The sequence below is a fragment of the Ambystoma mexicanum genome, chromosome 10 (assembly GCF_040938575.1).
Source record: "Ambystoma mexicanum isolate Mex_15411 chromosome 10, UKY_AmexF1_1, whole genome shotgun sequence".
Taxonomy (NCBI): domain Eukaryota; kingdom Metazoa; phylum Chordata; class Amphibia; order Caudata; family Ambystomatidae; genus Ambystoma; species Ambystoma mexicanum.
Genome location: NC_090932.1, coordinates 453,283,273 through 453,296,962, shown reverse-complemented (window position 1 = coordinate 453,296,962; position 13,690 = coordinate 453,283,273). Strand labels below are relative to the sequence as shown.

Here is a 13,690-nt window from a genome sequence, read left to right as displayed (position 1 = left end):
GGGCCACCGCGGATGAGGTGCCCTCAAAGGACTTAGAAGACCGCTCCTCAGACCGAACGTCCTGGGTGAGACATGACCCTGCTCGGAGCACGGGGTCAGAGGCATTGGCGTTAAGGCACGCCGCCAGCCTACTATGCCTGTCCTTCCTTTTCTTGGAGAAACCGAGGCATATCTCACACTCTTACTTTCTTGTGCTCCGGGTGCAGACAGCCAAAGTTTGCAGAACCCTCCACTGTCCAGTGTCTAGTTGATTAATTCATTTTTTATTATGCGCCCAATACTGGAGACCAGTATATAAGCGCAGGTCTGGCCGATTCAAACCTGTGTTGCTCTCCTTTGTTTTGCTTCCTAGACTAACACGTTGACCCTTAGCTATCCTCCCAATCCGATTGGCCAAAAAGAGATGATTTATTGTACCTTTCGGACATGCTGGCAAATTCAGTCTTCTTCCTATCATGCCCATGACGCCTCCCCTCTTACATCCTGATGTTTTCCCTCTTACTAATCTCCTCCTTCCAACTTCACCCACCTCTTCTTCTACCTCCTTTATCTTCCTTCTCTGTCCCTCGAAAAAGTCTCTCATTCCTTCTAAGCCTTGCCTCCACCCTTAGGTGGTGTTACTCCCTCCTCTGCACTACTGCTCCCTCCTCAACACTACAGCTCACCCGACACACTAATACTACCACCCCACCTTCTACTCAGACACCCTGCCTTCACTCACATAAACACTTGACTCCCTAAACGCACTCTTCTAATCCTACTTGACATTCTTACACAGACACTCATAATGCAGTAACACTAGCACAAACAAACCATTGCCTCACCTATACAGAGCATAGCCTCCACAGTCCACTCCAATCGCCTTTCTCCTGCTGGTCTTCTGGTCTCCCACCTCCTCATGCTCCTCTGACTTCACCGGAACAACCCACAATGTCATGCTTCCAGGGCTTTATTATTATTTCTTTTTATGTAGAATTCGATTTTCTGAAGTTTTGCACACGTTCCGGGAACTCGCAGCATTCAATAAAAAGGTTTTTCGTATCATAACTTCAAATCCCTCACATCCCCCTCTCCATCAGTACATTCCGGTATCAAAAATGTTCTGGCTCGTTATTGAGACAACACATAAAATTAAAACTGTAAAGCGTCAATTCTAGGGTAGTTCCACCAGGTTAAGGGCTCCCAAACGGGTTTGGCACGTGTAATCCTTTAAAAAAGAAAATGTAATACCTTTGACAAAAAAAACTGAGTCTTTGTGAAATGCATTCTGGGTGCTCTCAGAACAGCAATGGACATTTTTCTTCCTCAGTGAGATCTGCAGTTTGTTTTTCACATAGGTTTTTATTGGCATTTTCATTAACATTTTTTACAACTCCCCCCTTCCTGGATCCTGCCCCCCCCCTTTGTACCAACCTCCCATAGAAGGTACAGTCCATTCCTGCTTTTGAATTTCTCTAACCCGCCCGCCACCTCCCCCCCCGGTCCTCCTTATAAGACCTCTGACTCCGAAGCTGGAGTCCACCATTCATACCAAGCCCAAAAGTTTCATCTTCCTCAGGCACCATACTCCTCTGGAGTCCTTTTGTAAGAATGTCATTACCAAGTCCCAGTCCACTACAAATCCCCTGGTAATTGCCTTGTAAGGAGTAGGATTCCCATTCTAGAGCCGCAAAGTGCCATACATTCATGCTTCATAGAAGGCTCCTTTGTTTCTGCGCAATTTTCTAAACACTCTGGTTTTGGAACAGAGGAGCAGACGTCAATGCAACCTCTGCACGCCAGTGATTTTCCTGTCACAGCAGCTGTCAAACCCACCACTGGAGAGCAGCAGCTGAAGATCAGCAGACCGATACACAGGGCATAGGTGGCCCCTTGCTTTTGTCATTGAGCTTTCTGAAATGAGGGTCCGATTAGCTGTCCTGCTTTCTGAGATTTAATTACCAGCATCCTTTTATTATTTAATCAAAATCAAAAAAGCAAGGGCTTTTGCGCCCTTACCATATGGCAATTCCTCACATTTCACATTTTGGTGTTGCGGTTTTATCAGTCAATCAGCAAAAATCCATTTTTTTCTGATTTGTGATAGGCCACATGTAGTACGTTTGCTTCAAGGCACAAGGCAGGGAGGAGGAACATTTGTTAAATTTGGAATTCTTACCTGATAAAGGGAGGCTTTGTCTGCCGCTATTGCACATGTCGTGATGTACGTTTTCTGTACCCACCCAATGTTCCATACTGGCATAATGACTTTGTAATATGTCTTTTCTTTTTATTATAGGCCTATGGAGGTGCCTATGATGTCATGAGCTCCAAGCACTTACGCGGTGATGCAAACTATGCCTGGCCTACAGCTGAGGTTGCTGTCATGGGTGCCAAAGTAAGTGTTCTCCAGGGGGGTTTCTTACGGTTTCTATTCGCTGTACACTGCAACATTGAACATGGCCATTTGTCGCTGCATGTAATTCTCTTCTTATCCTGGTTCCTTCCCCCTAAGCAACAGTTGAGTGTTCTAAAAATATAATTACATTATTAGTCATGCAAAGTGGTCTTGCGAGTATCTACCCAATAGGCTTAATAAAGATCAAAGAAAACATTACACTTAAAGGCAAGGATTTAGCTGTGATTTTTGAATTTTTTATAGAAATGCAGGCCTTTAAAAAGGTAACATATTACATGGCACTGCCTTTATGTTATACTATTTGGAGCTTTTCCTCAGAACCACTTAGGCTTTGCAGTGTTCTCCAACAAGATGTTAAAATGATGTTCCGTAGCCTTACTTTATATAGTTGAAAAGTATTTTCATGTCTTGTTCAGTAACATCCTTACTTAGGTCAGATGTAGCTGTAGGGCCACCTTCTAAAATATATGTCCTGTTTTTTCTGTTCGTGGATCAATCTCATTTTTTTATATACCTAGAGTTGTGTAAATCAACATGAAATAGACATTTATGAGATATGACATCAGACGGTACTTAACCGGAAATACAGACAGAAATATTTACAACACACGGAACCAAACATTTTCTGGCCCAACAGCCAATTTGTGTGTGTAAGACAAACTCAATCTCAATCGTTGTTTGTCAGAGAATTCACATATTATAATATACACATAAACAGTTCAACATTGTAACAACATATATAAATGTTAAAGACAATAGTTCTCTTTGTATTGAACAGTGTCAATGCACTGTAATTGGGAGTAGTGCGTCTACACCAAGGTGTTTCAGCCGTTTAGGTGGGCTTGATGTGCCTCATCTTGTACACGGCCTTTATCAGGACGGGAAGCTGTACGGTATGTCGTCTGTGCTGCAGGGGAAGGGAGAATCTTATCAGGGGAGTGTTTGAGCACACATTATTTAAAGCTGACTAAATCATGCACTGTGTTGTCATAAAAAAAAACACACCGCTTACCTGTGGGTAGATTAATTCCACAGGCACTGTTTTGGAGATCCACTTGCCTCGAGGGCTGATCTCTATGTATTCCTGTCATGAAAAATAGGGTCAGTGATTATTTTAGTGTCCTCCTAAAGTTGTCACAGTAAACCAAAATAACGCGCGGTCAGTGCGTGAAAAAAAAACATCTTGCCTCTCAGTGGAGGTTAGTATTTCTATACTGTCAGCCTGTTCAAATTATTTCACATAGGGGCCCCGCACGGAAAATCCTAAAGAAACAGAGGGCATTTCATTAATACTATGGTAAGAGATTCACATTCCAACAGATATACGGTAGTATGAGCGAGCTACGCAAACATACCTGTTCGGCTATAGAGCTCACACGCCATCTGCTGCTTGAGCGAGCAGATTCGCCTCAAAGTGCTGAATCCCTACTGGAACCACTATCCCTTTACACGGGTTCATTTTTTAAAACCATTTGTAATCAAAATGCCATCTTACTTAAAGGACACGACTAGCACAATAAATGTACTTGACAACATTATCCTCACCACTGACAGCCTCCTTGCAACAATGGATGTAGGGGCTCTATGCACATCGATCCCTCAGCAGGAAGGGTTAGAAGCCATATGAGATATTTTGAACACCAGAGAAGACATTAATCCCCCCCAACCAATTTCATTCTCAAATTAGCACCAGCTTTGCTAATTCCCTTCTTTTTTAAGTTTATGGTGGGGCACCAGTTTCTCAATTTAAATAAAAAATAATTAATTCTTGCCCATTTGCTTGCAGGCCGTTTGCCCGAGGTCCACTTGTTCACACATTTTAAACACATTTCCTTGCAAGAATATATGGGGGTTCGGTTTAGGTATTTAATTTTGGTTGGGGCGTGCAGGGTTCTCCCTGCGCATTTTACTTGCAATGAAATGTGTTTTAAAAATAATTGCGAACAAATGGGCCTCGAGCAAATTTCCACGCACAGACATCATAGAACCTAAAAGCTTACCGAAGAAGATGGCCAGAAGAAAATTGAGTAGTCCCTTCTACTTTCTTTTCCTGGCAGCTGTCTATGGAGCAACAGAGGCACACTTTGGAGCAGGTTTACTGAGGTAAGTGCTGGTGAGTAGGGTGATGATGGTGGCGAATTTATCAAGCGATCGTTCGCCAAAAAAGCAGCATGCCGCTAATGCAGGATCCACCATCAAGCAAAATACAAGCCTGACCAAGATCTTTTTTGGAAGAAATATATTTTCAGTTGTTTACTAATAGACAGGTGATCAGAAGTACCCCGAAGATGGAGCGGAAGCAAATACCAAAATTCTGCAGCGGCCACTGAAAAAGCACATCCTCAAACATGAGAGACGTGCACCCGTGGTAGCGGACCCTTTTGATCACCTGCAGCCAATGAAGCTGGCGCAAAACAGGGGACTGTACGATAGGGAGTACAATCGCACCAGCCTTGCTGCAGAATTTTGCGCATTGGTTGCGCGAAGTAGAGTTAGTTGCAATAGTCAATTGCACTCAAAAGCAGTGCCACCACAAATGCTGCATAGAACTGGTAGGTAATGCAGGTTAAAACCTTCTGCAGAATCCTCAATTTAAAATTACCAGATTGACAGACTGATGAGACTTGTGTATCCAGTGACAGAGAAGAGACCATTTTCACCCCAAGATTCTTAACAACCAAAGCTGGACTAGGACAGGCCCCAAAAGAACTAGGCCAAAAAAGTCCATAGAGAAGCAGCCGAGGAGGAACCCACTACCAAGATCTCGCTCTTGTCCCCATTCAGTTTAAGCCAATTTCGGCCCATCCACTTCCCCATGTCCTCCAGGCAATCCCTAAACTGATGAGCGGGATCAGGATGCAACTGATCAAGTCTCACAATAATTTGTGTATCAGCATAGGAGTAGTACTGGAGGCCGTGGGAGTAAATGAGCGTGACCAAGGGCTGGATGTATACATTAAACAGAATTGGGGAGAGAGCCGATCCCTGAGGAACCCCACAAGTGAGACACAGAAGCCAAGCGGAAAGGTGGGAGAGAAAGAGTCTGTGAATGTCCATCAAGAAAAGAAGAGAGCCAAGATAACACCTGACCAGTGAACCCCGCTTCGGCAAGCCGGGCCAAGAGGGTGTGATGATCAACCCTGTCGAAAGCTGCTAAGAGATCTAAAAGCACCAGAGCTCCTGAACCACCCGAGTGTCGCGCCAGGTCATTGACCACAGAGACTAGTACACTCTCGGTGATTGATTGAGATATTTATAAGCACACACATAACAAACTAAATCGAATCCTGGCACAATTGGAATGTGTCATCATAACAAGTATAATAGCCAATCACATGATGGTAGTGGCCCGTAGGTCAGGACGGAGAAGACTTATTTAAAGAGATACGTTTTTAATCCTGCTTGAAATGTTAGAAGCAGCCAGGGTGGACAACAGACTGGAAAGGGTCAAAGAAAGACGAATTTTCCAAAAAAGAACCAAGCAGAGGTGATACCAGAAACTCCAAAGGTTTCATAAAGAAAGAAGTGAGATAGGCCAAAAATTGGATTGACAGGATGGGTCCAATGAAGGCTTTTTTTAGCAACGGCATCACCAGAGCGTGCTTGGCAATCACAGGTAGAATCTCCTTACAAATAGTCAGAGGAATAGGATCTAGCGCTGAAGCAGACTTCAGCCTAAGTGTAGCTTTACTAATATCCTCAAAAGAAAAGTGGGGAAAAAGAGATCAGTGTTCCCTAAAAGGAACAAACCATAATGATGCAAGATATCCCACCACTACCTGAAACTGAAAAGTGAAATAGAATTGCAAATAGTTGTAATCTTCTCCACAAAGTATTTAGAGAGGGAGTCACACAACTCTTTGGATGATGTCAAGTCAGCATGTGCAGCCGCAGGAGAAGACTGTGATCGCACCAACCCGAACAACTCTTTAGGTTGATTCAAGGCAGCCTCCACTTTCTCGGAATAGTATTTACTTTTAGCAGCAACGACTGCTTTATGGAAAATAAGCGTTACTTATCGTAACAATAAATGATCAGACTCGTTATAGGAATTTCTCCAATTACGTTCCATCTGTCTCTTTTTTACAGCATGGCTGTTTCACCCCCACAAAGGTTCCCGAAAGATTCCCGATATTTAATTTACCCAACAGTAGACTATTTACCCAAGAGGAGAATACTAGCTGTAAAGCAGAAATTGCTGCCCCTTATACCAGGTGCTGGCCCCCTGGTGCAGTCCCACAAGCTAACGGGAGGGATGCCTATCAACTGATTAAGGAAATTAATTACTTTCTTGGAAGTACCTTGGATGTCATGGGGTGCAAAGTCGCTGACCCACAAGAAAAGGACATTCATAGCGCCCCAACAGAGGTTTTGCCCAGCAGAGGAGGGCCTGATCTTCGCAAAGTCAATCCAGGGGAGCATGAGTTAATTACACTTATCCCTTCCGGCAAAGGATTTGTCATTGCTGCAGCCCAACATCCTCCTATACCCTCTAGACCAGTTGGACTTGTTGCCTCAAATTCAATAACATCTAGCTCTGTTGGTGGAAATGGCAGCTATGTTAAGAACGCAGCGCCGAGTTCCGCCTCGAATGAGCAGCAAGGTGAAGGGGTCCTGACATCCAGGACTAACTCACTAACCTCATTTTCCCCTTCAAGTGACTTTATAGCTCACAAAGCTGAGCCGCAGGTTGTGCGCGTCGAAAAAGGGTCACCAGCCGAGCGTCAACTCTGCCTGCGTACCAGCCACAACTTTAGCATCTGCCCAAGATATCTTACCCGCTACTCATTCGCCGCTTGCACCCCAATGCTAACCGACTCCTCAGTTCAACACATTCCTGCTCCCGGTATTGTCCATCTTGTAGCGGGATCCCCTGTACCCTGTGGTCGCAACTGCAGCCATGTCTTGGGGGAATTTAGGGATGTGACGAGGCTGCTTATGGCCTTAATTGAGGCCCTGGGGAGAGGCGGGGGGCAATGGGGGGGGGGGGTTTCCAGCGGGGAAACATGGGCGTCTTGGGGGTAAAATTGAGGCCAGAGGAGCCAGCATGCATCATGACGCTACCCCAAGCGAATGGTAACCGAGGAAAAATGGGTTGATCACTCCTGCATAAGCAGAGAGGCAAATGGACCTGAAAAGGCAAGGCCAGACTAGGTGCAACCTGCTCCATCTGGCCAATCTGAACTGATTCTGCACCCAACTAGTCAAGCTGCCCAACCAACTGGGCTACTCTCGGGGGAGCTTCCCAGGCCCGTAGAGCTACAATGCCAACTGAAGTGCGAACACCAGGGGCTTGTCACACAGCTCAAACACACATAAAAAAACAGTGTCTGCCCCACAGCCCATAGTTTACACATAGTTTATGGGGCGGGGCCCCATGGGGTGCTACGTTTTCCTGCACCATGTTCTGCAATTACCCCAAAACCAGCAAGCATCTATGGAGACTTTGATAAACAAAAGCCTATACTGGCTTCACTACACATGTGGTTGTTTATTTGTATCCCGAGAGACCATATTGAACTGTACAAGGATGCATCATAGGGAGAGAGTCATCATGACTTCATCCGAGTAGAATTGCGGGATCAGCAAACTGGATCTTGGGGTTCATTAAGAAAAGCTCCCCGTTATCAACTAGCTCAATTTTAGTTGGTCCTTATTTTGATTTATTCATGCTGTGTGTACTTTTATGGCCGAATAAAGTTATTGACTGACTGTTTCAGAGTATCATCAAACCAGGGTTCAGAAGGATGGGTAAGCTGCCTCGTAGTCTACAATCTCCTGACTGACTAAAGCAGTATCAACGGATCTCTGGCAGAGTTTCAGTAATGAAGGCCTGATACCGGAGGAAGAGGGAGCTGCAATCTTCATGCCAAAAGGGAGCAGAAAATGATCAGTCCAATCCAACTGAAGAGTAGGGCAGACCGTCACAAAAGAGGAGGGGGCAAAAATCAGATCAAGAGTATGACCATGGGCAGTGAATCGGACCAACCACAAGAAGAGGTAAATCTAGGTCTTCCATCCCCAATAAAAACTGAGAGGTAAGTGATCAGCAGCACAATTCACTTTTAGATTAAAATCCCCTAGAATAACCAAGTTGTTACATTTCAGCCCTAGGTAGGCCTCAAAATGTGTAATACTATCACTAAAAGGGGAGTCATATGTGGGAGGACGATTCTCCCAATTTTTCATGTCATGCACTAGTGCACTACTGGTGTAATTGATAAACGGACCAGCATAGCCCCCCTTTTAGCCTCATAGTCACACAGAACTATACTTGCTGATAAATGAGATTTATTGACCAAGGCGATCCCACCGCCCGCATTCTGGGAGGGACGATCAACACAGAGGATACAGTAATTCGGGGGTAGCGCCTATACTAATGCAGGTCCAGAGTATTCACAAAGCCATGTTTCAGTGAAACAGGCTATATCGGGGCCATTATCAATCAACCAGTCATGACAGGCTAAGGTATGAGCAAATAGAGACCTAATATTCAACAATAAACACCGGAGACTGTCAGGGTGAGGCAAAATGTTCTCATATAGTTTAGCCTCTGAAAACCCTGCTGGCCAAACTGTATTCACAGGAGCAAGTTCAATTAATTGGTTGCGCGACAGGATGCGCTTTGGGACAGTATGTGCCACAATTTTGTCCCCCCACTGCCATTCCGCGGCCCGGATGAGCACAGACTGGCTTGCCTTTGGCTCAACTTTGGCGCGCAAGGCCCTCGTCTACTGCTCTCGTCCGCTGCGCGTCCCTGTGGTTGTGGGTATAAATATATATTACCGCCGGTAGACCCTTCTTAACCCCTGACAACTGCCATACCCTCGCCAGAGCACTCATTCGGTCAAGAATTGATTACTGCAATTCCCTCTTTGCAGGCTGCAACAGTAGAAACATCAACGAACTGCAAATAATCCAGAAGAATGCAGTTGGAGCCACCCTCAATATCCATAAAAAAAGAATATTTCTCCTCAACCAGACGGAACATCCACTGGCTGCCGGTTCGGGATCCAATCAAATTAAAAACTATATCCTTAACTCACAAATGCAGCTCGAACAGCGCCCCAATCTACCTAGCCAGACACATTTCCAAAACCCAATCTACCTGTTCATGCCGTTGGCCTACCTTCCCCACGTTTTTAGCATGGGACAAGTCGATTCACTCAAGCATAGCACACTCTCGGGCTTCTTCGGCACGAGGACACAGTTCCATTACAAACATCGGGGCCTTTTGTGCCCAAGTCTCTTAAGTTCTCAAAGTCTCTTGATTCAGAGGGCCTGATGTACTAAAATAAACAAACAAGTTATTTTCCTCTTATAAGTACTCAAGTCAGGTGATTTACTATTCAGCCAGGATCCCCCTCAGTCGGGCTCAGATCCCTTTCTCCAAAGTTCAGAGAATATTCCTTGTCGGGTGACTCATGGTTCACCCCGAATCCCCCTCAGCCAGACTCAGATCCTTCCTCTTACACAATTAGTCTCCCTTACTCGGGCTTGGACCAACTGCAGTTCATATTAGCTATCAAAGACTTTCAAACGTGCACAGGGTTTAGCTTGACCCGTTGCAGGACCACATGATTCCACAATTTACATTTGCCACCTCTCAGTTGGATACCTAACAGAGACCTTTGAATGAGCACCCACGTGGTGCCGGACCACTCGGTATATGGTATCTATCTTGGCTTCAAATGTTGAGTCACTCCTTGATTGTTCATTTATATTTGCGTCGCTCATCACATACGCTTTACTCACTGTTCTCTTCAGATTTCTCCGTGCAATGTTGCCGCTTGCAACTTTGGTTCTAACAGACCAGTCTGCTATTAGTCTCCCCGGCTGTACTGACTTTACTGGCGCTGCTTTGTTGTAGGAGCCAAGGACAGTACCACAGCGGCAATCACTCCTCCCCGCCTTGGCTATTGACACAGGAGAGCCCCGGGCACCTCCGACACACAATGCATATCTCCTCAGCTTTAATTACAGGTCTTATGTTTCTTGTTCTATGGGCTTGTGAAAGTTAGTTTTTCTCTGAAAAGGTCCAGGGCACTTCCCTCCTTACAACTCTCTCTGGTCTTGCCGTCTTTCTCCTCGTATTAAACTGCCATGTTAGTACCAGTGGTCGAAGTGTACGAAAAGAAGTAGTGGAGCTATATTCCCTACTGGTCTGCACCGCTCCCCAGAAACCCCATCGCCACACACCCTCCCATGCACAATATAAACCCCCAAATGCATGCGCATACAGTTTAAGGGAATGTTCAGTGCACTGCACTGAAAGTGCAAGTTTCAACTGCTTCCTACACTTTTATTTTAAAACGAAACCCTTCTGGAATGGTTTATTTTAAAATAAAAGTATAGGAACGGTAAAACTTCATTAAAAGAAATAGAGGAGCACCGCTCCCGACCACTGCTTACAACTGCTGCTTCCTCGTATGTTTTGCCTTGCTCAGTGTGCTTTCGTGCTCCGCCTTTTATCTGTGTGAGGAAGTGTGATGGAAGTCAGGTGTGTGTGTAATGACCAGTAATTGCCGGACTCTGCCTGACCATTGTGTTGGGACATGTCAGGTTTTCTTTCACAGTGCGCTATCCTTAGGAAAGTGTTTGTGTCGGCAAAGGTGGGGGGACGGGGGGGGTTGAGTTCCTAAGTATCCTACCTGGTAGGATGGTAAAAAGGTGTTACAGGGAAGGTGATACCGTGTCTCATCGTCCGGTGTCACACTCACCGAAGACCCCTCATCAAGGTGATCCTCCCACACTGGTCCATCCCCAGGAACTGGATCCAAACGCAATGAGCGTGTCTTGGCCACCTGGATGACAGATCCCCAGCGGGTGAGACACCTTCTGGTTTCTCAGTTGTCTCATCTTACCTTTTCACAGTTCTTCACAGATATTGGACCATGGTGGGGCAAGGGTGCAGTGTTTAGCGGCTTCCAGACCCCTCCTGGGTCTTTCCTTCTGGTCTGCTGATTTGGCCATGCCTCCCCCAAGACTCATAATACCCTCGCCGTCCTTGCAGCAGTGAAGCCCACTGCGGGTCAAGGGCTCAGTGTTTGGTGCTGGCTGGTGGAAGAAGTTGATTACTCGGCACCCCTGGGGGATTGAAAGCTACAAGGGGAAGTAAGGTAGGGCTAGGCTTGGATGTATTGCAGCTGCCTGGATATAGCTGGGACTGTTCGCTGGGAAATTGCACTTTGACATTTGGTGCTGCCTCCTTTCTTGCTTTGAGCCTTGCGTATGGAGCATACACCTACCTCCCCTTTTCTTCTGCGCCCTGCCCGATGCCCAAGAAGAAGATACCCCTGGACCCAAATCGCAGTGCAGGATGGTGGCAATGAGAAGGTGGAAACAGGGAGTCTTGTCGCAACCCACGTCCAGTTACCCTGTTCTTGGGAGGGGGTGGGGGGGCAGGCAATTTATGATCTCATTTAAGTCCTCAACCTTCCCTGTGGAGGAGGTGCACCTGCTGATTGACAAAATGCATCCATTCTGGGGGTGAGCACAGGAAAGATGCCCATAGACTCCTCAATAGCTGCCCATCAAGCAATATTCTGCAACTTAGAGGGCTTGTTTGCAACACTTTCAGGGGCGACTTACATTGACTCGAATCAAGAGGTCCAAGCGTCACCCTTGACGCCCAGGAAATTGGCCACCGTCTGGAGGGAATATCACAAGTAGTATAACTCCTGCAGTATCTACGAACCCCACCAGGGCCCAAGAGTCAACTGATACCATTATAGTACCTAACGCACCAAAACCACGATATACAGGATTAATGATGTCAATGACCCCCGAAACAGAATTCATAAGGGAGAATGCCACCCCGGGAGTACCTGCAAGCTACTGCATGGCCCTACGTCCCATTCTGAAAAATCCCTGCCTGGCTCCAGCCTCTACCCCTTCCAATGAACAAGTTACTTCCTCTTCATTAACTCATGCCCAGCCCTCCCAAGAGGAACTAGGAAGAGTGATCACTGACCCCCTAGCCACCAAACCTTCCTCTGGCTCCTCTAGCAGTGTCTGGAACGAGCATTTGCCATCTTCCCTGTGGGCCAGCTCTTATCTGCACCTATACCCACTCAGGGCACCCAAGCACCAACGATATGCAACCCAACCGGGTGTGGCGATTGTCACTGATCAACCCCCAGCGGACGACTGTTCTACTAGAGGGTGCAAGTGCAACCAGGCACTGGCCGAGTTGGTAGCTATAAAGAAAATGCTTGAAGCCCTGATGGGGACGCTGTTGAGGGGAGGTTGCAGGGGGAGGAGGAGCCTTGTACCACTCCTATTGCCGGCATGGGGGCTTCCCATCGACCTGTGGAATGCTTCACTGTACATATGCCCCCGAGCCCATGCCACACTGTTACAAACAATGATTGCCCCGCCTTGATCTCTGGGAAACAAAGCCCTGCCAACACAAAAGCCCACTATGACAACATTGCCAAACAATGGGTGGTCAGAGGGCTGCCCTACCGTAAGTCAGTCTACCCACCTGGAGGATTCCCTATCGAGCTCAATGGCTACAAAATGCACAATATTAAGGGCAAATAGAGACCAAGACACATGGCAAAGAAGGGGCAGGAGCAAGCCCAACGGCCAAGAACTGCCCTAAAGTACTGCAATTTATCTCCATGGGGTCCCAAAACTATTGATGAACAAACTAGAACCAAGGGATGCCCTGTTAAACAAAAGCTTGCGCTAGAAACGGATAGTAGGTGGTTGACTTTGTCTCAAGAGAAAACAGGGCTGGATGCCGTAGACTTCCAAGCAATGGGCAGGGCGCCCTCGACACTGTTGAACTGATTTTTTGGGACCGGACAGTGGCTGAGGCAGTCTGGGGAAGAGGGGGGAGGGATGGTCAGTCACTTAAGAGTGGGATCATAATCAGCCTGCACAACTGTACTGGTCCAGCCGGCCAAACCAGGCAAACACAGAGGAAAACCCCCCTAACTGGCGCTAACCTCACTCCCTTGGGAAGGGGGGGTTAGCAGGGTCAATTGCGGGTGTCCCCAGGGTGCCAGAGTCAGCCCAAAATGGGCAGGGCTCTCCTATTGGTGTCTCTCTTCTTATATTATGTCATGATCTTTTGACGTGTATTATCATGTGTTTGGTTAATGTAAATTGTGATAGGATGTTATTTGATGGCCACATAGAGTTTTCGATTAATTGATATTGTACCAGTTGCAGATTGATATTGTACCAGTTGCAGATGACATGCCCAGCCCAGCTATATTTCCGCCTATACTGTGTAAGGCAATTCCTCTGCTACATTTATACTTCAGCTACAGCACATAGCAT

General features: G+C 46.4%; 1 protein-coding gene across 2 annotated transcripts in view; it reads left to right on the top strand.

The window, feature by feature from the left end:
- PCCB (propionyl-CoA carboxylase subunit beta) overlaps positions 1 to 13,690 on the top strand; it is a 1,121,578-nt gene that overhangs the window by 923,469 nt on the left and 184,419 nt on the right. For both annotated transcript variants that reach the window (XM_069618020.1, XM_069618019.1), the window contains exon 13: positions 2,279 to 2,377. In XM_069618020.1, the coding sequence (XP_069474121.1) occupies positions 2,279 to 2,377 (99 nt within the window). The remainder of the gene's footprint in view (positions 1 to 2,278; positions 2,378 to 13,690) is intronic.